We start from the raw sequence: 26,357 nt of genomic DNA, 5'->3' as shown, positions 1-26,357 counted from the left end.
ATTCCTTTGGACTCTGTGATGCCAGTCTCTCCTGTTTTCCTCCTACCACTTAGTCACTTCTTCTCTGTTTACTTCTCAGCTCTTTTTCCTCTCTCATCCCTTAAATGTCAGTGTTCCCCAAGGGTCTACCTTTAGTTTCTTTCTTTTCACTCTACTGTTTGTTCCCTGGGTGATTTTTATCTACTTTCATGGTTTCATCTACCACCTATATGGGGAAAGTGCCCAAATTTGTATCTCTGGTCCAAATCTCTCTTCTGAATGCACACCTGCTTATCCAGCTATCTATTGAAATATTCTACTTGGATTTCCAAAGATACCTTAGGCATATATCTATATAAATATATCATAATTTATTTATTCTACTGTTAATAAACATTTGGTTGTTTCCAGTTTTTCCTATTTTTTCCTTCTTCATGAAGATGTATTCTTTTTCCTACATTTGCTGTTTCAGTGAATAGTACCATTTCCACCCTGCCCAAGCCAGCAACTCGGGAATTATCCTTTACCATTATACCTTACCAACTCTTATCATCAGCCCACCCCTCCCCATACCCCATCTACTCAGTCATTTTAGCTCCTAAATATCTTTCTTCTCTGTCCCATAGACTTTATCCCATCAGGCCCTTTTGATTATCAATATCAGTACAATTTATTCAGTACTGGCTATGTGCTTTTTCTACATCAAATAATTTAATCCACAATAACTCTGTGAGGAGGGTCGTTTTATCCCGATTTTATATATGAGAAAATTGAGACTCAGAAAAATTATCTTATATAAGGTTACACAGGTAGTAAATGGTGAAGAGGTTGAGACAGGACTAGAACTCAAGACTATCTGACTTAAAAGCCTGTCCCCATAACCATTATTCTCTTCTAGACCACAATTATCATTCTCAAAAACAACCTTTTATTTGGCTTCCCTGTCTACAGTCATGCTTCCTCTAATTCATGCCACTCCTTTATTTTCAATCCTTCAATGGCTCCCCCTTGCCTAGAACTTGATCAAGTCCAAGTTTCTTACCATAGAATGTCCTCCCTGATCTGGCCATTCTTTTCCATTTTATATCTCTCCTCCTTACCTCTGTGCTCCAGCTGTGCTGAACTACATGTAGCAACTGAGATGTGTCATGTTCTCTCTTATTCTCTGTGCCTTTCTATTACTTCCTCTTCTTTTTTGCCCACCTAACTCTTGTTTGTCTTTCAAGGCTCAATTTAGATCTCCCAAACATTCTTTTGAGAAACTGTTTCCTAACTGCCTCTTATACCCAATTCATTTTGGTGCACCTCCTTTGTGCTCTTAGAGCTCTCTACGCTCTATCATAGCACTCACACACATTTCCTTCATGGTAATCATCACACCTAGAACAAACACATTCATTGTTCACTGTTCACCTCTTCCATTAGACTGACAGCTCCTTGAAGACAGGCACTATTTTTAAATCCTTTTTTGTAACTACAGTGCCTAGCACATGGAGACATTACTCAAATATTTGTTGGCTAAATCAGATGCTGTGAATTGAATAATTTAAATTGAGCATAAAAGTACCTATTCTTGTACACATTGATTTTTATTATCTTGTATACAGTGTTTTTTATTTTGATTTAGAGGTCTAGATACTGAAGCAATAATAATTAGTTTTATAATGTAGTTTATACCTTGGAGTCCCATATGATTGACACAAATCTGGGTTTGCCTTCTTTATGTCAAATTGATGGGAATTCTAGCCCCGTCATAGGATGGCTTGTGGAATCCCTGTATGAAACTTGGCAGCTTCAGGTTACCTTGGGCGATTTCTCTTAAAAAATAGTGGAAAATAGTATTATTAAAAGTCATTATGGTGGGGAGATGTTCATTCCAAAGTGGTAGAACGTAGTCTTTGTTAAGAGTTCTGGATTGCATAGTATAAACCATGGTTCTCAGAGGTTCCATAAAATTTATCAGTTGGTGTTTTAAAGTCTTTCTTTGGGGGCCGGCCCCGTGGCTTAGCGGTTAAGTGCGCGCGCTCTGATGCTGGCGGCCTGGGTTCGGATCCCGGGGGCGCCCCGAGGCACCACTTCTCCGTCCAACGCGAGGCTCTGATGCTGGCGGCCTGGGTTCGGATCCCGGGGGCGCCCCGAGGCACCACTTCTCCGTCCAACGCGAGGCCGAGTCCCACGTACAGCAACTAGAAGGATGTGAACCTATGACGTACAACTATCTACTGGGGCTTTGGGGGGAAAAACTGAGTAAATAAAATCTTTAAAAAAAAAAAAAATAAAGTCTTTCTTTGCATTTGAACCTACAATAATTTGAAGTTCTTTAGTCTTAATGGGAGATGAAGGTTACTACTTTTCTGACAGGGCTTAAACAAATGTGTGCTTAGTTTTTATGCTATAGAACAATTTTATATTAAGTGGTATTTTTTAACACATATTTTTTAATCTTCTTTGTTAATTGCAGGGGCAGGAGAGATAAAAGGAAATTAGTCCCCACTCCTGTACTTATTGTCTGTTGTGGTGACTATCTTTATATAACAGTTAAAGTAGTATATAATCACATATAAGACTGTGGTGTTCAAGCCCATTCCTTGGGTATGCCAAATGGGATGGTCACCTTGTGCTTTTTGCCCTTGTTGGTAGAGGGTGAGGAGGGGGCACCTTATTCCTCTTTCCTAAATACCACTAAAATTCAATTTTAAACCTTTTGGAGGAAGGAATGGGGAGGGATTAGGTGGAGGCATGAGAGGGGCTCCTGGGGTGCTGGTAATGTTATACTTGTATGTTCATTTTGATAATTTATCGATCTATACACTTATGCTTTATGTACTTTTCTGTATGTCTCATATCAATAAAAATATTTTAAACAATTCAATTTAGAAATTTCTGTCTCTAAACATTTCCCAAGAACCCATGAAAGATGTTAATGGTGAGGCTCTTTTTCAAGTGCCATTATTTTGCATGGTCCCCCTGAGGTTGAGGAGCCCTGCCCTCGTGGTGTGCAGACTCTAAGTGGGGTTGGAGAACAGTGGAGGGAGACATCAGTGTGGGCAAGAGTAGTCAGAGAAGACAAATATTTATTCATGGAAAACTGGAATGAGACCAGAGCTCAGAGCTGAAGGGAAAAACAAGATCTGGGTGATGTCAATTAATCCTGGTTAGAGATCTCTACCTGTCTTTGCAGAATAATAAAAATAGCAAGCACGTATTTAGCATTTCTTGTTTACTGAGAGCTTTACATATATTAACTCATTTAATCTTCACAATAACTCTCTGAGATAGGCACTACTACTGCTATCTCATTTTAATTTCCTCTAATAGATGAGGAAACTTCGGTACAGAGATGCCTAAAGTCACTCAGCTGGGAAGTAGGGGAGCTAGGATGCAAGGCCAACTCGCCGGCTCCCTGTTTCTGTGCTCACAATTACTGTGCTGTGTGAAATTAATGCAAAGAATGTCGGAAATGTAGGTTGACCCGCAGGCGCTATTCGAAGATGGTCAGTAATCCTACTTCTGGTACTCTGTGGTTTATGTGTTTTGGAGCTCTGTGTGAATGCTTTTTCTTCTTTTTACAGACATGGCTGGATTCTGCCAAAGAAATAAAAAAGCAGGTTCGTGGTAAGTGAATATAGCTCTTTTTATAGTTCTTTCTTTCTTTTAGTAGGTCAGAGGATTTTGAACCATTTTCTGGCTGTGAGTCACTTTAGAATCCTGACTGTGGCAGACGGCATTGAAATTGAGATAAAGCCTTCCCCTGGAAGGAGGAGATTCCGTAATAGAAAGATACAGCAGAGGTGGACGCTATTGAGATGTAGGTCAGATCTTGATGACTTTATTACAACTAGGCAAAGTTGGGGAAGATAGGAATGGTTGAGAGAAACAGAAGGTGGAAAAGAACAAAGATGAGAAGAGGAAAAGGATATAGGAGTCATTTCTCAAAAGGGTAGTGATTGAAACTATAGTAGCCTGTAATTAGGAGTTTGCTGCCTCCTCTGTTCCTTTTAAATTGTTCTGGACTTTTGCGTTCTAACCTTCTCCGTGTTTTCCTCTCTATAGTTCTTTTTGTCCCTTTTCAACAGTCCTCTTCCAAATTGAAGTATAAGAGACTGTGGAAGAGTAAGAAAGAATAGAAGACTGAGAATTCTTTGCCAATGGCCCTCTGACATTGTGGCTTTCTCCCAGATGCCAGCTCCCAGCCCCCAGCCCTCTAGCACATATTACTGCTGCACACTCGGCTCAGACTGATGTCCTGGGATGAATGCTTCTAGGTCGAAAAAAGTGTAGATTAGTATTTTGTAGCCCTACGCCCAGTGGGCTAGCTAAAGGGTAGAGACTTTTCCCCCCTGTTTTTGACTAGATGTCCTTTTAGTTTATTTTACTTTTGAGGAAACTTCGAGGAACTGCGAGAGATGTTATTCATCATGATTAGTAAGTTTTAACTCTTTATCACTTGAAAACAAATTTTATTTTTCATTCGTTTCTTAAAAGAAAACATTTTTGTTATGTTGAAATGTTTTCCTTTAGACCTATTTATAATTTATATTTCTTAAGATAGAGAAACAAAATACTCCTTTGGACTGGCAACTCTCCATATTTGCTCCTGGCCTATAAAATCTTGTTTTAAAATGCAAATCAGCAAAAAATATTCAGAATATTCGAGACATGACAAGAAAAGCATAACTCCTACCCCCTTTCAATGAAAATACTTTTGATATTCAATATTACTTAGGAACAAATGATTGTACAAGAAGACTTTTTAAGAAGAAAAGTTAAAACAGAGTTTATGATGGGTAGAGAAGAATATCTAGTAGATTACCTTCCTGGCTATAAAAAAGAAAAAATCTCTTGGTAACAAAAGAACCTAAGTGTTGTTTTTTAAAAAATTACAAAATAATAAAAACCCTTCCTTCAACATAGTAAAGAAAAACTGTGTTCCTAACACAAACTTTAATAGGGAATCAAATGTAAATATTTCATTAAGCCAAAGAGAATATTGACATTTATTTATTGCAAAGGTTTGGGGGTTTTTTAAATGTTTTTCATCACACAAGTAATATATACCCATTGTGGAAAATTTAAACATTATGGAAATATATCATAGAGAAAGTAAAAGGCTGCTAAATCCCATCCTCCAGATTTAATCACTGTTAAATTAGTGTAATCTGCAAGATTTTTTTCTAGGCATATATAGAATTTACTTTTCAGAAATACAATTATGCTATACATTGTTATGTATTATATATTGTGTTATATATGTATTATGCTATATGTAGTTTTTTAAATTAATTTTTTAATAGATGATATAAATATGTGGTATAAAATTAAAAGATACGGATGAATATAGTACAAAGTAAATCTCCCTGCTACCTCTGTCCTTTAACCCATTTCTTGTATTCTTTCCAGAGATATTCTGAGTGTGTATAGATACACATGCGGTTTTTGTTTGTTTGTTTGTTTTTTTCTTTTTTGTTAGCCCTGAGCTAACATCCCTTGCCAATCTTCCTCTTTTTGCTGAGGAAGATTAGCCCTGAGCTAACATCTGTGCCCGTCTTCCTTTATTTTTTATATTGGATGCCACCACAGCCTGGCTTGATGAGCAGCGTGTATGTCCACACCCGGGATCCAAACCCACAAACCCCAGACCCCTGAAGCAGAGTGTGCGAACTTAACCACTGTGCCACCAGGCCAGCCCCGATACACATGTGTTTTAATATAAATACGTATTTAATATGTATAAATTTTAATATGAATAAGTTTAATATGGATATATTTATACATATTTAATATAAATATGCAACCAATCTTTTTTATTTAACATAATTTGGAGTACTCTTCATATCAACATATATAAATTTATTTCATTCATTAAAATTTTTGTGGGGGGGGGCTGGCCCGGTGGCATGGTGGTTAAGTTCGCACACTCCGCTTCGGCAGCCCGGGGCTCACAGGTTTGGATCCTGGGCACGGATCTATGCAGCGCTTATCAAGCCATGCTGTGGCAGGCGTCCCACATATAGAGTGGAGGAAGATGGGCACGGATGTTAGCCCAGGGCCAGTCTTCCTCAGCAAAAAGAGGAGGATTGGCAACAGATGTTAGGGTTGATCTTCTTCACAAAAAAAAAAATTTTTTTTTTAATGATTCTATAGTTGTAACATAATATATATAACGAGTCCTATTGATGGACGTTTTGGGTTAATCTCAACAGTCCAAGGTGATCCTTTGCATTTAGTTGTCACATCTCTTTAGTTTTCTTTAATCTGAAATAGTTTCTAAGTCTTTCATGTATTTCATAACGTTGAAAGTTTGAAGAGTCCAGACCAGTGATTTTATAAATGGTCACTTTGAGTTTGTCTGATGTTTCCTCGTGGTACATGAATCTTCAGGTTATACTCTTTTGGCAGGAATGTCGCTGAACCATTGCTGAGTTAGAAGGCAGAAATTTTAATGTTGAAAATTTTTAGAGCTTTTCCAACCACCATTTTTTTATCTCACTAAATATTCTCCGTAAGGTATTATAATTATATATATCATACTCTAAAAATGGTCACTGACTAAAGCTTGACTTTAATATTTTTTGAATGTTGAAGTTTTTGAATTGCAAGTGATTAACTTTTTTAGCCTCTCTATTGCATTTAACCCTGAGCTTGCCCACAGTGAAACTGGATATCTTCTTTAGCAGTAACCTAAACTTGTATCTCTTGTGTGGAAAGTTTGAGTTCCCCTTCTTACAATTGCGGTTAACAAAAGTAAAAGAGTTAATATTTGGGCCATCTCTGTTTAGATATGGTTATTTCTAATACAGTTAAACTTCCTTATTTTGGGTTAAATGGAGAGAAAAATCCAATCGGCGCATATGGTTTTTTTTTTTTTAATGTTTTCATTTGATTAGATCTGTTAACTTGAGGTCACTGGGGGATCTGGATTAATGGATAGATAATTTTAATATACTAGTACTTATTATCTTTCTTTTGTGCAGTCTCTTTTTTAAAAAAAATATTTTTTTATGGAGTGAAAGTAGGTCTTCTTCCTATCCGTTTTCTCCTAGCCTCTCAGTTTCCCTTCCCGGGAGTTCCCCTTCCTGGTTTCCCAAATACTATAACTAGTTATTGTATGTCCTCATAGGGATAGCTTATGCACATACATATAATCATATGTGTAATATATACTTTTTTCTAGCCCCCAACTTTCACTGTTGCTTTCTATATGTACTACTCTTGACCTTGATGTTTTTTCACCTAACACTGTATCTTGGAGATGTATCTTCTCTTGCTAAATAAATTTATTTAGATTGTTTCCAGACATTTTCTATTACAAACAATATCTCATACATATATAATTTTGACCACATTTAAGCATATGTTTAGATACATGTATTTATAAAATGAATAAATAGTAATACCTACTTCCTGGGGATTTCTGTGAGGATTAAATGAGTTAATGTTTATCAGAGGGCTAGCCTAGTGCCTGGCATGCAACAAGTACTGAACAAAATGTCAGCATCATAACCAATCATGCTTATTTCTCCCTGAGATCAGGTGCTACTCTTTGGGAAGCCAACAGTCATGTTAGAAAAACCCTAAAGTAGCACTTAGCTGGAAAAGTTGAAATGCATACTCCATTTAACTTTTACTCATAATCTCTTATTTTCATTATAGATAAAAAATATGACACACTTGTGTGAGTCTTAGCGTTGAATTCTTGTAGTTTTCATATCTAAAATATTTTTATTAGAGCTATAGTTTCTACGAGCCACCTATCTTACCTCTTCCTTCTTATTTCTAAAATAACCTCCTAATCTCACCCATATTAACAGAAAGAATGCTTTTGTTTATTTGAGATAATATTGAGAGATATCACAAATAATGCCAGAACCAAAAAAGAGCATCCATGGATCACTTGAATGACATCTGAGGACCCCGAGTAGTATATAGATCACGTTTTGAAAACCTTTGCTACGAACATGTTGACCTGTAGGATGATTTCCCTAATGTATTTTGCCTATATAGTTTCAGTCCTTTTTGGTTGTTTTTTGTTGTTGTTGAGGAAGATTCGCCCTGAGCTAACATCTGTTGCCACTCTTCCTCTATTTTGTATGTGGGTCGCCACCACAGCATGGCTGATGAGTGGTGTAGGTGAATACCTGGGATCCAAACCCATGAACCCAGGCCACCAAAGCGGAGTGTGCTGAACTTAACCACTAGGCCATTCGCCGGCCAGTATATAGTTTTAGTCCTTTGTAAAGAAGACTGTTGTATTAAGTTGGGTAAAAAAATGAGATCCTCTAACTCTTAAATAGTGTCTAAACAACTTTCTTCTTTTTCTTTTTTAAATAAAAGTAATATTTTATCCACGAAGCATGAAAATATTAAAAGGCCTCAGGAAAAAACTTTTGAATGTTTTTAGGTACTTCTAACAATCAGAAACTTAGGCATAAGCATAAATTTCTTTTGTGTTTATTTCTACAGGTGTCCCTTGGAATTTCACATTTAATGTAAAGTTTTATCCACCAGACCCAGCACAGTTAACAGAAGATATAACAAGGTAAATAATTTATTAATAGTTAAATATGTATTAAGTAATTCTCATTATCATAAGCTCTGGGAATTTCCCTATGCAGAATTGAAGAAAAATGATGAGCTGTTAACCAAAGATAGAAAGTTTCTGGTCACTGCAAGGCAGGCTTGCAAATAAGTGAGCCTAAAAGCCTCAAATATCTGTGACTTGCCTGGAGGAAATTGGCAGGGGAATTAACCTTGCCTATGGTGGGTATTATGCCAAGCTGTGGACAGCGAACCTGTAAATCATAGCACTCTCCAAAGGGCAAGACACAAATAGAGTGGTAGAATAGCTCTGCTGTTTGTTGGTTTTGTTTTTTTTTTAATACTCCTCTCCCACCGTGATCTATCTTATAGGGATCAAAAAAGCTAAAGTCTCAATGTTATTATTATTTCTTTCTATCTCCCTTTTAAAGTGCATGATTAGGTACATGATCCTTATGAACTGAATCTTCCTCAGTAATTTTTGAGCCACTTAATTTATGAAATAAATGTTGCACTCTTTAAAAACAGCTTACTAATTTCCTTTAAGAAACTAGCCTTTATTGGATGCTATATAAATATTAACAAAAAAATAAAATGGAAAAGTGGTATACTGTAAAGAGTACTACTGTACATGTTTATGTCCATGACGTCTTGCCTGGAGCCTTATACATAGTAGGTGCATGGCAAATGTTTGTTAAATTGAACTGTTGGTTGTTGAGAAACTGCTTTATAATTCTGATTTTGCTGTCAACTATCTGATTTCAGACAAATATACAATCTCTGGGCCTCAGTTTTCATATCTCTCAAATAAGGGAATAGCCTAAGTAAACTCTTAAAGTCTGATTGTTAAGTAGTGTGAAATGTCTGTACCATTTTTTTAAATTATTGTCTAGTTATCCTTAGTATGTTCTTGAAGTTGAGATGCCATATCTCTGCCTAAGAAAATTGTTTTGGTTATTTCTTTTTTACAGGTAATATCTGTCTCTTAGAGTTTCTACTTATTCATCTTTCTTCATTGAGGTTTATTATGTATAAAACAAAACAAATCCCTAAAAATATTTGCTAATTACCTACATTTTAGAGGAGTTTAAGATTCTTGTGACTTGGTTGGCGTTGCTCTGATTTTTTTTAAAAACATGTATGCAGTGATTATAGATAGCAAAAGCTCTTGCTGATGCCTTTGTTATTCAATATCTTATTATGGTCAAAGCAAGGATATAATTCTAATTAATACAGGAATTCCAATTTAATCATAACCTCCTAGTTTTCCTGTTTGGCAAAACAGTCTGAAGTGGTCAACTCAGTCAGTTAGAACAAGTGCTAAGGAGGTCAGGGTCATAGGCGTGAACATTATACTGACAGAGAGGAGGGTCTAATGTACGTAGGGCACTCGGTTTGTTGGACTGAAGTGTTTTAACCCCGATTTGAATTCCCAGCAGTTTAACACACAGGTGGAATCAGTCTTACAAGATGGTAGTGCGTGGAAGGCTGCATGCAACTTAGCCCATCTTGGAGGAAAAATACACTGGAAAATGTTCATATCCTAGTGAAAATATGTCAATAATGTCATCTTTGTATTTGAAGGGCAGTATTTACACATTTGGCAAAGCAATGTGATAGACAACAAAGGGCCCAATTTTGGAGCCAAACAGCTTGTTACTATCTGACATTGAGCAAGCTTAGCCTTTGAGGCTGCCTCCTCATCTATAATCTGGCAATGATACCCACCTCACAGGTTTTTGTGTGAAGATTAGATAATTTATGTATATATGGTACTTAGTGCTTGCAACAAAATATTAGTTTCTTCACCTCCTTCCACTTTTCCCAGCTTTTTCTCTTTTCTTTCTAAACTGCTTTCCAACCATCAGTCCAACACAATTACAGTTTTGTTTTTTTTTTTAACTTTTTATATGGAAAAATGTCAAACACATGGACAGGAAAAAATGATAGTTCAATGAACAATCATATACCCACTACCTAGAATGAACAGTTATTAATATTATCTCATATTTACTTAATCTCTCTTTTTTATCCTCTCTCCTTCCCTCCCTCCCTCTCCTCTTTTCTTCCTTTTTCTCTCTCTATATTTTGTTATTGTTGTTGTTGCTGACATGGTAACATCTTTTCTCTTTTGGCTATAGATATTATTTATGTCTTCAGCTTCGGCAGGACATAGTTGCAGGGCGTCTGCCTTGTTCCTTTGCGACTTTAGCATTATTAGGTTCTTACACCATCCAGTCTGAGCTGGGAGACTATGACCCAGAACTCCATGGTGCGGATTATGTTAGTGATTTTAAACTGGCCCCAAATCAGACCAAGGAACTTGAAGAGAAGGTCATGGAACTGCATAAGTCATACAGGTAAGTATGTCTCCAGGGTTTATTCTGTGTTTGTTTTGGCAATAAGTTTAAACTCTTGACCTGAGATAGATTCAAGTGTTTGCCTTAGCGGGAACATGGTGCCATAGAAAGAGTCAGCATGAGTTCAATATCCATCCCGATTCTTTGGGCAAGCCTTTTAAGCCTCGGTTTTCTCATCAGAGTAATGGGTGTTGCATTGTAGGATGAAAACTAAATGAGGTAATGTATGTAAAGCACTAAACACCATATCTGGCACGTAGTAGGTGCTCAATAAATGGTAGCTATTATTATTACTGCCTTACCTTTTTTTTTTAGGTTTTAAACTTATTATGTTGTCTTAGGTGCCTTGAGATCCTTAGAGCAGGGGTTCTTAGCTTAGGATCTATGTACATGGATAGACTTCAGAGGGCCCATGAAACCCCTGAAGGTATTTTTAAAAGTCTTTATTGAATTCATTGGTTTTTTTCATGGAAATAGTTGGTAATGTTGGAAAGTATCATAACATAGTGATCAAGAACAAGGGCTTATAGTCAGAATGAGCTGGGTTAAAATCTTGGCTCTGCTTGGTCTTGGCCTTGTGACTTGGGGTAATTCACTTAATGTCTCTGAGCCTCAGGTTCCTTATATGTCTGATGGAGATCATTACCTCAGAGGAAATAGAGTGATTGATAGAATAATAAAAGGTAATGTGTGGAAAGACTTAATACAATGTCTTAAGTGGTAAAATTTCAACAAATGTTAGCTAATGTTGAAGTGCCAGCATAATTTGTTTCTTTCTGCCATATATCCCATTGTTATTTGAGTGACTTGTTATAGCTAAATTTTACAAGCTGCCTTAGCTTCTTAATGTGAATGTCTGATCTTGGCCTTGAGTTAGTACCCTGAGTTATGTTAGCATGAGTTAGGTTACAATGCTTCAGAGGGTGACACTGCTAAGAGAGAAATCCAAAGAGTGGTATTAGTAGGCTTTCCATGATAGTAACAAGTATTCTTTCTAGCTGTTGAGCCATCTTGTATTCCTTGGAGTGGTTCCATTAGGATTACATGGATTGGAATGCTTTGAATAAGAGAGCTTTAAGTCAAGGTGTCCCAATCCTGGCTGCCTTATTGCCCTTGTAGGTTCTGGTACCTCAGTCATAAGAACCATAATAAAGACTTTAAAGTCTACAACCTACATAGCAGTAGTCTTGTAAGAACCACCATTCTCTCATGGGGCCACACTGTTTCCATGGAGAACTGCCAAAGTTTGCTTTGCAAGTTTGGGCGTTCACATTCCAACGCACTGATGATTAGGATCACTAAATACACCACTTTCAATTTGTTGATGTAACTTAAGGATGTTGTATTGTCCTTAAATACATTTTTAAATACTTTTATTTATGTTCTGATTGTGATTCTAGAAATTTATCTATGTATATAAATATAAATATATATTTTATACTCACACACATATATACATACAAAAGCAAGTAATGGAAAGAAACAATTAATTAAAATAATATGATTTGTTAGAATGTCAGGATTGTAGGGGAATGTTCTTTTTACTTTCTAATAATTTTAAAATAATTTTCATTATTAGTAGTATAATCTTTGGGCAATTGGTAAAACAATAAAAAAAAAAATTTTACTGCTGCTGTGGAGCCAGACAGCAGAAAATAGTGGCGTCAGATTATGATTGATACCTTAAATCTGATGATTCTTTTGTTATTTGATCATAATAGAATCTCAGATTTGGGAGGACATAATAGTGTAACTCTCATCCAGTGCTTATGTGCCTTTGTAGCATTGTTACATAATCATAATAATCATCATCATAATTATAAGCAGCTAATTATTGTGTATCTATTATTATGTGCCAGATACTATGCTAAGCACTTTATATACAATACCACGTTTAATCTTTATAACCACTCTTTGAGTTAGGCCAGCAGTTCTCAAAGGGTGGTTTATAGACCCCCCGCAGTCTTCAAGATTCTTTCGAGGGGTCTGTGAGGTTGAAATTATTTTCATAATAATACTAAGATGTTATTTGCCGTTTTCACTGTGTTGAAATGGGTGGAGCACAAATCAAGAAAATGGCACCAAACTGTACTAGTAGTCATTATATTCTTTATCAACATGCGCTGTTATTTTGTGTTTTAACTTGGAATTAAAAATAAAATTAAATCGGCCAGTTCACTTAAAAATTTTCTTGATGAAGCAGTAAAAAGTATTAATTTTATTAAATCTTAAATATATTTCTGTTTAATATTGGGTGTGATTAAATGGCAAGTATACATAAAGCCCTCTAACTGCATACTGAAGTACAACAGTTGTCTCAAGGAAAAGCACTTGTGTAATTGTTTTGAGTTATGAGCTGAATTAGCCAACTTTTTGATGGAACACCATTTCTACTCAAAAAAATGACTAACTGTGATTATTCAGACTTGGTTATTTGGCAGACATTCTCTCAAAAATGAAGTGAGTCAGTACTTTTAGAGTTAGTAAACAACTGACAGTATTTGTTGCTAATGACAAAATTCAAGCTTTCAAGTGAAAATTAGAATTTTGGAAAACTTGTATTTGCCATCATGATCTTGACAGGTTCCAAATACTTAAAGACTTTTCTGATGAAATTGGTGATGATTTTAATGAATACAATTTTTTTAATATTATTGTACAATGAAATGTGTCAACATTTGGAAGACGGATTACTTGATGAACCAATATTTTTCAGATATGAAATGTATGATATTACCAAATCATGCATGGGTAAAAAAGGTCCATTCAAAATGCAAGATAGATCAATGGATTTTAATGTAACTTGGTACAAAAAGTTCATTGGTATGTTTTCAGATTTCACTTTGCAACTAACCTTTAAGAAACTGTCATTATTGAGTTTTGGTGTAGTATCAAAGAATAATATTTTTAATTATCAGTCCTTCCTTTTCCAACTACATATCTATGTGAGGTCAGGTTTCTTTATATACTACAACTAAATCAACATATTACAGAAGCAGATCGAGAATCCAAATGAATGTAGAAGCCGATAGGAGAATCCAACTGTCTTCTAAGCCAGACATTAAAAAAATTTATAAATGTGTAAAACAATGTCACTTTTTTACTACATTTTGGGAAAATATTGTCATTTTTCGCACAAAAAAGTTATTCATGTTAAGTATGAGTTTATTATTGTTACTCTTTAAAGATTTAATATTTTTATATTTTCTTAGTTTTAATTTCTAATATAGTAAATATTGATAGAAATAACTATCATAAAGAAAAGCTCTTTGGGGTCCTCAATAATTATTAAGAGAGTGAAGGGATCTTCAGGTCAAAAAGCTTAAGAATCACTGAGCTAGGCAATAAGACAGAAGCATGGGCCCTGGAGTCAGCCTGTCTTACTTTGAATTCAGACTTCATTCCTTATTAACTTTATGACTCTTAGTAAGTTACTTAAGCTCTAAGCTTCAGTTTTTTCATCTGAAAAATAAAGGTGATAATGTGAATTTTGTGATTGTTAAATCAGAAAATTCATATGAAGTGCTTAGCACAATGATTAATATATAGTGCGAGTTCAAATATTTGCTAGGATAATAATAATTCTTATCCCCATTTTACAAGTAATGAATGTGAGTCTGGGTTTAGAGAACCACTCTTTGGAACTTAGCAGAATTTAAACCCAAATAAGTGAAACAATCTCAGAGGACAGATGGATTTGGTCCAGTTGATGTTCTGTTAGGTATATGGATAGAAATTGAGCAATAATGGATTGCCATGACTGGAAAATTTAGAAGTCTGTCATCTTGGAATTTACTTGCTGCTTTTTGGAAAGATTGGCAACCCTCACAAATAGAAAGCCACATGAAAATGTTAATTATGTCCAACAACATGGCATTTTAACCAGTCCAAAGAAACTTCTGTTTAGGCAGAAGAAGCGTTTTACTCTGCATTGAAAAGTACAAGCAAACACCACCCTGCTCCTCAGATAAACAGAAGACAGCCTACTTACGTGCAACAAGGGCCCTTAGTAGTGGCCCTTTGCCCAGACAGAGACTTTGAAGCTATAATTAACACTTTAAATTTACACTAGAAAATCAAGCTTTAAAATTAACTGCCCTCCATTAATGGGTACTAGGGAGGTATGTAAACTTGTCAGTTGTTCCCCACTTAATTATTTGAAATCACAGTCCTTAATTAGGAGATGCAACAAATGTTATTAAAAAGCTGTCACATAACACTGGAACTCACTGAATGGCTTTACATCCTGACCCCACTTGCTCAAAATAAATAGAGGGAAACTTTGTTATAACTTCTCTTTTTAATGGGCAAGAGTTAATCCGTGCCAAAGCTCCCTAGTTAGGTACTATTGTAAGCTGCAGTACTTTCAAGTAGTAAATTATTAGGTGGTAATGAATAAATTCAAGACAGTACTCTTAGTGGTTTAGAGGTGTCTAATCTCTTCCCAGCTAGTTTGTTATTACTTTCAAGAATCTTGGAGGGCCGGCCCCGTGGCTTAGCGGTTAAGTGCTCGCGCTCCGCTACTGGCAGCCTGGGTTCGGATCCCGGGTGCGCACTGACACACCGTTCGTCCGGCCACACTGAGGCCGCGTCCCACATACAGCAACTAGAAGGATGTGCAACTATGACATGCAACTATCTACTGGGGCTTTGGGGGAAAAAAAAGGAGGAGGATTGGCAATAGATGTTAGCTCAGAGCCGTTCTTCCTCAGCAAAAAGAGGAGGATTAGCATGGGTGTTAGCTCAGGGCTGATCTTCCGCACACACAAAAAAAGAGAGAATCTTGGAAAATTTAGGAAAAACCATGATCTTTAAAATTTTAAGCTGAAAATAATTTAATTTGTGATATTAAACTTGTAAAATATATGTATTATATTTACATGCACAGATATCTATGGGTGGTGGGATTATGGGAGATTTTCTTTTTTTATATATACTTTTAATGATATTTTCCAGATTGTATACAATGAATGTGTATGACTTTTATAATCAGAAAAAGCTTCCTGAAACAGTTTTGTTCTAAAGCCATTAGGTGGAATAGAGCAAGATAAGTCATTCGCGCAGATGGCCAGTCTGGCTGGGGATATTGGGGTCTAAGGAGGGTGGAGAGTATTCATGGGTGGGGGACCAGCCTGGCATGAGAAGTCAGATCTCAAATAGGATGAAGAGCGTAGTCATGTGTAGGCATGTGGTACTGGTTATCAGAGGCAGAGCAGAGTGAGAAGGGCATCCACACAGGGGTAAGGCCTGCATAGGGTGGAGGGCATCCATGTGGGGTGGAGTGAGAAGGGCATCCACACGGCGGTAAGGCCTGCATACCTGCATAGGGTGGAGGGCATCCATTTTGGGTGGTGCTTGATACAGGGTGTTGAAGCCTGAGCAGGGTGAAGAAGATATCCATGGAAGGGGTGGCCTAATACCAGGAGTCAGAACCTGAGTGAGATAAGGAGGACATCCATGTGTGGAGAGCAGCCCAGCATAGGGGATTTAGAGTCCAAGCGGGTGAAGAGGGCATCCACGTGGGGGAGGGGTCAGTGGCAGCAATGACAGTTATATACAGGGGGTTGATCAAATTAGTCAATATATTAAGGATAATGGGAGCCAGGTTTCTCACTGTCAGTAAAAGGAGATACAAATTATGGAGAGGGAGAAATAAAATGATCTCTGTGGTGTTGCTTCAAAAGTGGAGGTTTCAGTGTGAACTCATGGTTTCTGATAAATCAATAAATATAGATGTAAATAGGTACATACACATATATACATACATACATGCATACTCACATACTCTAACTCTACATTGTGCCAGAAGGAGATGTCAAAAAATGAGGAGAAATGATCAGAAGGACACAGAATCTAGCTTGAAGACGCTCCCACTGACCAAATCTGGGACAATTTAAGCACTAAAATAAATAAGGAAAATAATTGATTATGTTGCATTAAATAAAATGGGAATCCATGAGTCCGTACTGATATAAATAAATGAATAAGTTGAAAGTTTGGTAAGGAATAGATATTCAAAAGGTTTCAAAATACATTCCCACAAAATGTTTATTAATTACAAAGAGATAAAGAGGAATTTCACAGAGGGGAAGGCTGGCAGACATCAGTAATCAAAAAGAACCTCATCTGTGAAGGGACAAATGGAAATCATGTACCACCTGATAGGATGCAGTGAGACCACAGGGCCACTTCTGTGATATTCCTGTCAAAGATGCACCACCTGAATTAACTCACCGAGAAACATCAGACAGGCCCGAATTGAGGGGTATTCTATAGAATAACTGGCCTATAATCTTTAAAAGGTCAAGATTATGAAAATCAAAGGAAGATTAAAGAACTGTTCCAGACTGGAGAAGACTAAAGAGACATGAACTAAATGAAACTCGTGATGCTAAACTGGATCCTTCTGCTATACAGAACATTTTGAAACAACTGGCTAAGCTTGAATGAGGTCTGAGGATTAGATGGCAGTAATGTATTAATATTTATTTCCTGGTTTTGACAGTTGTATTGAGGTTATGTTAAGAGAATGTCCTTGTTTATAGGAATTACACACCAAAGTATTTGGGAGTGATGGGTCATCAGGTTGACAGTTGACCCTCAAGTGGTTCAGGAAAAAATTATTTGTATTGTAGGTAACTTTTAAGTTTGTATGTTTTAAAAATTTTTTAATTATATAAAAAATTTTAAATGCAAGCATTGGCCAAACCTCGAATATAGGTATTATTTTAAACTAACAGGGAAAGCCATAGTTTTAAAGTTGAAGATGTCTTCTTAATACAATTTTAAAGCATGCTTACTTAGAAAAGCATTTAACTACAGTTTGAAATGTAAATCTGTATTCAAATTGACCCCATTAATGTCCCTTAGAGTTGGAGGAGGGAGTATGGGAAAGATTTTATCATGATTGCTTCATTTACTGTTTTAAAATTTGTCTTCAAATTCAGGTGATCAAAATTATTTCTCTTTTGTGAGCTGCATGTAGATGTACCACTGTACCATCAGAAACCTAAGGTTGCAATAATAATAAACATTTATATTTTACAAAGCAGTTTCACAGCCATTGTCTCATTTTATCCTGCTAGTCACATGCATTCATTCAGCAAAGGCAAGAGTCATTGCCTATCCTGGTATCTAGAAGTAGGTATTATTATGATTCTTACTTTATAATTAGGAGATTGAGGGAGACACCTGGTCTTAAGTGTGGGAGCCAGGATTCCAGCTCCAGTGATGTGGCTTGAGTTTGGACTAAAGCCCGCTGCCTTAAACTAAGAGTCATAACTTGCCCATGCCCATGTGGTCCCTCAGGCCTGTTTCTTCATCAGCAAAATGAAAATGTTGTAAAGACTCTGTAATCTTCAAGCCTCTGTTCCAGCTTCAAAATCCTAAAATTCAAGCCATCAATAATAATAACAACAACAACAAATGACTGGGAGTAACCTTAACTAGAAACGTATATAACTTATATGGGGGGAAAAACACTACAAAACTTTCCTGAGATGTTTTCAATGACTTGAATGTACAGATTTGCATATGTGTTAATTTTCTATTCTCCTTTTGGGGGGTTCAATTTCAGAGCCATTAATAAATAGAAATCAGATATGATGGTTTAGCACTTGTGAAAAGAAGTTTATTCAGGGAGGCTGAGTCAGTAACAAATCTTCAGCCTCTCTCTTGAGATTTTTTTTTTCTTTTTTGGCTGTTGTTCCACGGAACCCTTTGTTCTTTTTAATGAGAGTAAAGACAGATGGGTTTGGAAGAGACTTTCTCTTGTTAAATGAATAGGCTACTGCTTTGTATAGCTTGAGGCAGTCTTATGGGAACTAGGCAGTTACATGGTTTTTCTTTGGGGTTTTCTTTGGGGGTGTGGCTGCATTATTGTTACTATGAAGTTATATTCGATTAGTCTGAATGGTGCAACTCTAGGAGTGATATCTTTTTCTTCAAAGCTCAACATAACAGCTCATGAGCACGTTTCAAAGAGAGGAAAGTTATAAAGGAGAAGGAAAGACCATCACAGTGAGCATTTAGACAGTGAGACTGATTGTTTTCAAACAAATCTAATTCATTATATGCCTAGTAATGAAGACATCTTAATAACAGAGAAAGCAGCCCCATTAGCTACATGCTTCTATTAACCAATTTATTTTGTTTAGGTTAGTGGGCAGGACACCATCTGTTACCAGAGATTTTCTTTTCATCAAGCCTGCCCCCATTAAGAGTCCACAGTTAAGTAAACTTCGGCTGCCCTCCTGTTTAATTTCCATAATAACTCAATTCAGGGGTATGGAGAGAAAAAGGCAGCTAAGAGGATATTGTAAATTGTACCATGCCCTCAGAGGATTTAATTTGGTCACCTCCTTGGCAAGAAGAATCAGTGGGAGGAGTTTATGTATGTTGGAGAAAAAGGCTGAGGAGAGGGAGGGGCAGAACTGATGGTGGATGAAGCAGCTTTAAGGAAATCGTTTGGTAGGATTTTTTTAAAAACCTTTTTTGCAGGTAGCTTTTTGATGACTTTTGTTTCTCCAGTATCTCTTTTTCTAAGGCATATTTCAATTATTTAGACACAGTGAAGAGTCTGTTTTTATAATATTCTACTTTCAGGACTATGAAATATACCTATGTACATTTTGGTACATATATGTTTGTGTGTTTATATAAAGTAAAATTAGTATACACGTTATTATTGTAAATGTTGACACTGTGACACTGAAAGAGTTTTTTATTTTTATTTTATTAAAGGTCCATGACTCCAGCTCAGGCTGACCTGGAATTTCTCGAGAATGCCAAAAAGTTGTCTATGTATGGTGTTGACCTTCATAAAGCAAAGGTAATGATAACTTTGGCCTTTATTAATATGCATGTGTTGAACCTGTGTCATATAATACTTCTTACCAACCTTTATCTGGGGTGTTATAAAACATTCCAAACAGAGAGTAGTTCTTGTTAGAATTTTAAGTCTATCAATTGAATCAATCAGTTGTATCATCAAGTGTATAAATTGAATTGCCCCTTTGCAATTCCACCATCAGAATGAAGTTTCACATCCAAGCCACTGTAAGAATCAAAAGATACAGCACCTAGAGCAAAAGAAATGAGATTTTCCTAAAATGCAGGTACCTTTGAAAATATAGAGTGGCAGCAAGGCATGTTTCACAGCCAACGTCACCTGCATCAGAATCACCTGGGTGTTCATTAAATATGCAAATTCCTGAGCTCCTCCCAGATTTACTGAATTATTTTGGAGGAGAGGCTGAATCTCCAGACCTAATGAACATCCCAAATGATTCTCATTCATACTTGAATCTGAGAACCATTGGCTAGTGTGGTCTCTGAACCAGCAGTTAGCATCATCTAGGAACTTGTTAGAAATGCACATTTCAGCCCCCATCGCAAACTTACTGAATCAGAAACTCTGCGGGTGGAGCCCAGCAATCTATTTTAACAAGCTCTCTAGGTGATTCTAATGCACACAGGATAAACCATAGTGGCTCATTTGGGAACCACTGGGTTAGGGAATTGGAAACTTGAGCTTTAATCTTAGTTTTGCTTAGTACAACCTAATAGAATGAATACTTAAGGGAAGTTGCTTGACTTCTCTCATCTTCAGCTACTGAAATGGCTGGGGAGGTTGAGGAGTTTGTGAGGGAAAGGGCTCAAGGGATGATCTGAGGTTCATTTAGAGGAACTTAACTAGGATGCGTGATGAGGGGAATCAAAACGGTGTCAAATGAGAAAAAAGCAAAGGAATAGGGATACTTAGCCCATAGAATAGAAAGTTTAGGGAAGATATAATATCTGTCCTCATGTATTTAAAGGATTGGTGTGTGAAGCAGAGATTTTACACATCTCCAAGATATAAAACTAGAGCCAATAAAATGGAAACTATGGGGAAATACTGTTCAGCTCAGTTGGACAAATTGTCTAACAGTCAGAGCTTTTCAAAGATAGGGTGGCTACCTCATAAGGTAGTGAGCTCTCTATCAGTGGAAGTATTCTAGGATAGGCAAAATAATTACTTGGTAGGAATTTAGAAAAGGACATTCAAATATCTGGTGGGTGATTGGACTAGAAGGACCTTTCAGGCTTCTCCCAACCTGAATATCTGATATCTGAAGTTTCTTCCCTCTTTAGTTTCTACTAATTCTAATAAAATTTCATTGCATGTTAGCGACTTTTTTTAAGATGTTGCTCTGGATTGTTTTGGGCTGGGTACTGTAATTTCCATGAATCTCTAAAGTAGATGGTAGGAAGATCAGATCACCTGTATTTCCAGAACTGAAATTGTTAGGTTTTGCTTCTCAGTTTCTGCTGGAGGCTGGTGTCAATTCAGTAATTATCAGGAATGAATGAAGAAGTCAGGCAGCATGTTCCTTTCCCAAATGTTGTAGAGCAAATTATTTCTCTAAAACATATAATTAAGAGAGAGATGTAATTGTACCCACAGGCTTTAAGAACTTAGGAGGGCATCTTCTGGGAAATTCTCAGTTACATAGCCATTGAATTAGAGCTGTATATAATTTCTTCTCTATTGTGCTTATACATAAGACATGTAGGCACTAATATGTTTCTCTATCCTCATTTTGGGAAAAGGAGTAGTCTAGAAGCATTTAACTCTGGGTTTTGATTACTTTTCTAAATAAATAGTCATCTGTAGTGATTAACTCAGGTGAGATTTATTCTCCTTGAATTATAGACATAGATGATTAATATTATGTATTTAATTTTTAAAAATGTCTTTAATAATAAATATGGCTTTATCTTATCCTTCTTGACTTGGGGATATTTATAATTTAATATGCTTAACATCTAGTAATTAAAAGAATCTGAGATCGTCTCATACTGAGTTTATACAGGAACAGAGTCAACTTCTGTACTTATGAATTTTGGAGGGATGACCACTTTATCATAGACAAACAAGAATTATCATTGTGCATATATATTTGGCAGTATACATAACCCTAAACCCTGGCCTCCAGGAAGTCATATGGTCTGCTGACTTTAAACATACATGTATAGGACATGCAGCTACCGTAGCTACTGTAGTAATTATTTGCTGATTATGACAGTGATTGATTTGAGTATTTTAGAACTGGGAGACCAAAATGAGAACATGAATGCTTACCCTAGAATTTTCATATACAGACAGGCATGTTAAAAGTAGATTAGAGTCTCTTTTTGGATTATTAAGGAAAGCCTTTTCAGAGGATGCAGGGGTTCAGTTTTAGGAGGAATGTTGTGAAGGTAGATGAGGTATAAGCCCAGTGACGCTTTACAGTGGCTTTGAGGGGTGGTGGTGGTGGTAGCAGCTGTATTGCTCCTTATAGCGGTTGGTTCCTTCAGTGGGTCAATATGTGCCTGTCCATTGTTTCTTGGACAAGAGAAAAGCAGATGTTTCCTCTGAGTCACTAATAATAAATGAAGTAATTGATAGTAACGGTTGAAGGTTTAAGCCTAATGTATGTTGTTGCTAAAATACCTTGAAATTCCTAAATTTATCGACCTACATAAATCAAGATTTTTGCAAATAAGAAGCAAAGGATTTACTGATATTTACTGATATTTGCCATAATAAGTTATGAATAATAATGTGAGGAGGTAACAAACTCAATGTAAACACAGAGCATGTCAATAACAGACAGTATTTCGTGTGATATAAAAATGATTAAGATATAGTTTCCACCCGTGAGGACTGGATTGTAATTTTTTTCTAGTTATTTTCCTGATTATAAAGGTGATATATATATATATATGTGTATATACACATATACATATATGTATATGGGTATTATCTACACATAATTGTATGTGCCTAGAAAATAGGATAATAATCCTGGAAATTATCCTGTTTACTGTTAAAAAGTGTGGAAGGAGGAGATAGAATTTTACTCCTTCTTTTATACACTTCTGCACTGCTAGAATTTTTTACATATATATTAGTATTGTGATATTTAAATTTTTTAAAAAGATAATACATGTTTATTATAAAAATTGGAAAGTGTAGAAAACTAAAATGAAAAATTGCTCATAATTGTACCACCTAAAGAATGCCATTATTAACGTTTTGGTATATTCATCTTTTATGTATTTTTTAAATTGTTGAGATCAAATTGTATATGCAGTTTTTGTATATATGTAAAAATATATATATCCTGCTTTATTTCATTTAACATTACAACATAATTATTTTCCCATTTATCTCCCAAATTCTATATAACTATTTTAATGGCCATATTGTATTTCACTCTATGAATGGACAATAATTTAACCCTAATGCTTAGATACTTAGGTTATATCCAGTTTTTCACTCTTATAGCACTCTGAACATTTTCATGTATGAAGCTTTTTTTGTGATTTGAATTGTTTCCTTGGAATAGATTACAGAAATAGAATTACTGAGTCTGATTTGGACGTTTTTAAGATATTCGTGATAGGTAATAACATTGATTTTTTAAAATGTTGTATAGTAACAATGTTTTTACATAGACCGAATAGCCCCATGGATTATGATTGTTAGGTTAAGCTTTATTTTTCATTGTGTGCTTTGTAACTGTTTTTGGTTGTTGATGTCTTCAGATTATCTAATAATAGTCAACAATGTGTTGAGTACTTTGCTCAAGACTGAAATGCTAATGCTTTTCTTTTTCAGGACTTGGAAGGAGTGGATATCATCCTAGGTGTCTGCTCTAGTGGCCTTCTGGTTTACAAAGATAAGCTGAGAATTAACCGCTTTCCTTGGCCCAAAGTGCTGAAGATTTCTTACAAACGTAGCAGCTTTTTCATCAAGATTCGGCCTGGAGAGGTACAGAATTTGAGTTTCTTTCCCCCTGAATCAAATACAGACCATGTCTAAAACATCTCCATTCCCATTTCCTTGTTATGTCATCTAAGAGGTCTCTCTGTAGCTAACTATTCAGGAGCTGATAATTCTGTTTTCTAAATGAATCAGTCCTGTGATGCTTCTTCTATGCCTTACTACTGGTTGTCTGGACATTTCTTTTTAGTTAAGTAAATATATCACAACCAAAAGTGAAACTTGGATTAATAAACTTATTCCTTGTTTACTCCAGGTAAAATTTTGATGGAAAAATATTTTTGAATTAAGTAGCATGAGATTTTTAAATTGTGGGGTTAAATTACTCATGTTTTGCACCCCAATCTTTTACTTAATATAACTAAAATTTATTTGTATGCATAACTTCTAGTGGTTACTGAGAATGTGTTCTAAGGTCAAGTTCTAGATTTTTAATAGAGTTGGATGTTCAACTTTGTACCAGATAACTCAGTTATTAGTTAGTGGTCAAGTTTCAGGATATACTAATGCTAGCCAAATTTAACTTTTATATTAAAGAGCCGTTGTGGCACAGCAGAAAATTAAGTGGGAATTAAATTTTTTTTTTAAAAGTGTTCTAGCTCCTACTCTGCCATCTACTAAGCAAAAGACCCTGGACAAATATAAGGCTCAGCTTCCTTATCATTCAAGTGAGATAATACCTCCTCTGTCACAGTTGATTTTCAGATTAAATGAGATGACAGCTGTGAATGCTCTGAACAAGAAAGCACCATATTAAAGGAAAGTGGCTTTTTTGTGTATATATCACCATCTGCTGGTGAAAAATGGCTTATTATCTGAGCATGGGAATACTGGATGTGCAGCCTTAAAAATCTTGGATAAGGATTATCAGTGAAGCATTTATTTATTTACCTGTGCCAAGCGCAGAGAAATCAGTGTCTTCCCTCAAAGAGTTTCAAATCCAAGAGTCAACAAATATTTATTGAGTGCTTTCTTTGTGCCAGGCACTATTCTAGGGGCTAGGAATATAACAGTGAATAAAAGAGTCCATCACTCAACAATCTTACATTTTAATGTAGGAAGGCAGAAAATAAATAAATATATATATACACACACACAAATATTAATTAGTATGCTAATGGGAACTCCTTGGTTTCTTTAAATGTCAACTATATAGTATATACTGAAAATGTAGAATTCTTATTTAAGAAAGCAGTCAGGAATAACAGTAGGATTTTGAGAAGTGTAGTTTTATGACTAGAGTAGATGATTTAGCACGATGTAGTGGAAACTGAAATTCTGGTTCTGCCACTTAATAGCTGTGAGACTGAGCACATAACTTTTCTGACCTCAGTTTCTTCATGTGTAAAAATACAGATAATACTATCTAATCATAGTGTTATTGGCAATAGGCACTAGAAATAAATGTCAGTTTCCTTTCCATCTTATAAAAAGTGCATAAGACAGAAACAGAGAAGCAAGAGACTAACAGGACAGTGTTCCCAGTAGCACTGGCAGGATACGGTTTGCTTCAGTCAAAGACATATCTAGATAAATTAGTGATCAATCAAAGGAAAAGAAAGAAAAGACAGGGGCCAGCCCCAATGGGCTAGTGGTTAAAGTTTGCGGTGCTCTGCTTTGGCTGCCCAGGTTCGGTTCCCGGGCGCGCAACCATACCACTCCTCGGTCAGTGGCCGTGCTGTGGTGGCTGCTCACCTTAAAAAAAAAAAAAAAAAAGAGGAAGATTGGCAACAGATGTTAACTCAGGGTGAATCTTCCCCAACGGGGGAAAAAAAAAATGAAAAGACATTTAATAATTCAAGAATCTGGTTTGAGCCAAAATCTTTAGCTCCTAATACTAAAAATGACGGCATAATCATATTGATTGGTTGGAGGAATCGTGTGCTATCCCATTCCCTGATCAGTGAGTAGTCCGGTATCCCAAATGCAGGCAGTGACTAAGGAAGAGCAGTGTCTGGACAATCAAAAGGTGACTTAATTGTGGCTCAGAAAAATGTGCAGTATGTGTGTTTCTGAATAAAATAAGATGCATAAATAATATAAGATGCATTCCCTGGCTTCCTTGCTGTAGAAAAAGCTATCCTCAGTGAGTAAGTTTCTTTTGGTAAGTAGGAAAAAATTTCAAATGATATTTTATGTCCTTAAACTAGTAACATTCTTTTTATTCACAATGTCCTCTCTAGCACTGTATTTCTGTGATACTGTATCATTGTAGTTGAAGAATGCTTCATGTCCCCTGTTTATTTGTGTTTTTATAGCAAGAACAGTATGAAAGTACCATCGGATTCAAACTTCCCAGTTACCGAGCAGCTAAGAAATTATGGAAAGTCTGTGTAGAGCATCACACATTTTTCAGGTATTGTTCTCACTTAAGTATTTTTCAAGGACAAATTATTTATGCATGTTTCTATTTTAAGGCTGCCATTGAAATTCCCTTCTTTGTATGAGTGGCGTTCTTTTATTTAGCTTAGGTGAGATCGTGTTAAGCAAGAGACAGTGAATCTGTTCACAGTGAAAAGGTTCTCCTCTTTTGGGTTTAAAAACATGCCTCAGCATTCCCAGAGCACCTTTCTGTGTACGGTAGAAGGAAGAGAGAAGTGAGGCATAGGAACCTGTGTTTACTAGGGGCTCTGTGATTGCCCTAACTGGAGCAAAAATCAGTTCTA

The 26,357-nt window shown here is 36.1% G+C and overlaps 1 protein-coding gene across 21 annotated transcripts in view; it reads left to right on the top strand.

The window, feature by feature from the left end:
- EPB41 (erythrocyte membrane protein band 4.1) overlaps nt 1–26,357 on the top strand; it is a 184,314-nt gene that overhangs the window by 96,110 nt on the left and 61,847 nt on the right. For all 21 annotated transcript variants that reach the window (XM_087446422.1, XM_087446415.1, XM_087446420.1 and 18 more), the window contains 6 exons: nt 3,552–3,594; nt 8,443–8,518; nt 10,659–10,877; nt 19,620–19,707; nt 23,527–23,679; nt 25,950–26,047. In XM_087446422.1, coding sequence (XP_087302548.1) covers nt 3,552–3,594; nt 8,443–8,518; nt 10,659–10,877; nt 19,620–19,707; nt 23,527–23,679; nt 25,950–26,047 — 677 coding nt within the window. The remainder of the gene's footprint in view (nt 1–3,551; nt 3,595–8,442; nt 8,519–10,658; nt 10,878–19,619; nt 19,708–23,526; nt 23,680–25,949; nt 26,048–26,357) is intronic.

Source organism: Ceratotherium simum, chromosome 22 (assembly GCF_057802395.1).
Source record: "Ceratotherium simum simum isolate JZ-2026a chromosome 22, ASM5780239v1, whole genome shotgun sequence".
In the NCBI taxonomy this organism is placed as follows: domain Eukaryota; kingdom Metazoa; phylum Chordata; class Mammalia; order Perissodactyla; family Rhinocerotidae; genus Ceratotherium; species Ceratotherium simum.
The sequence above is the reverse complement of the archived record's forward strand: the minus strand, read 5'-3'. Positions and strand labels throughout refer to the sequence as shown.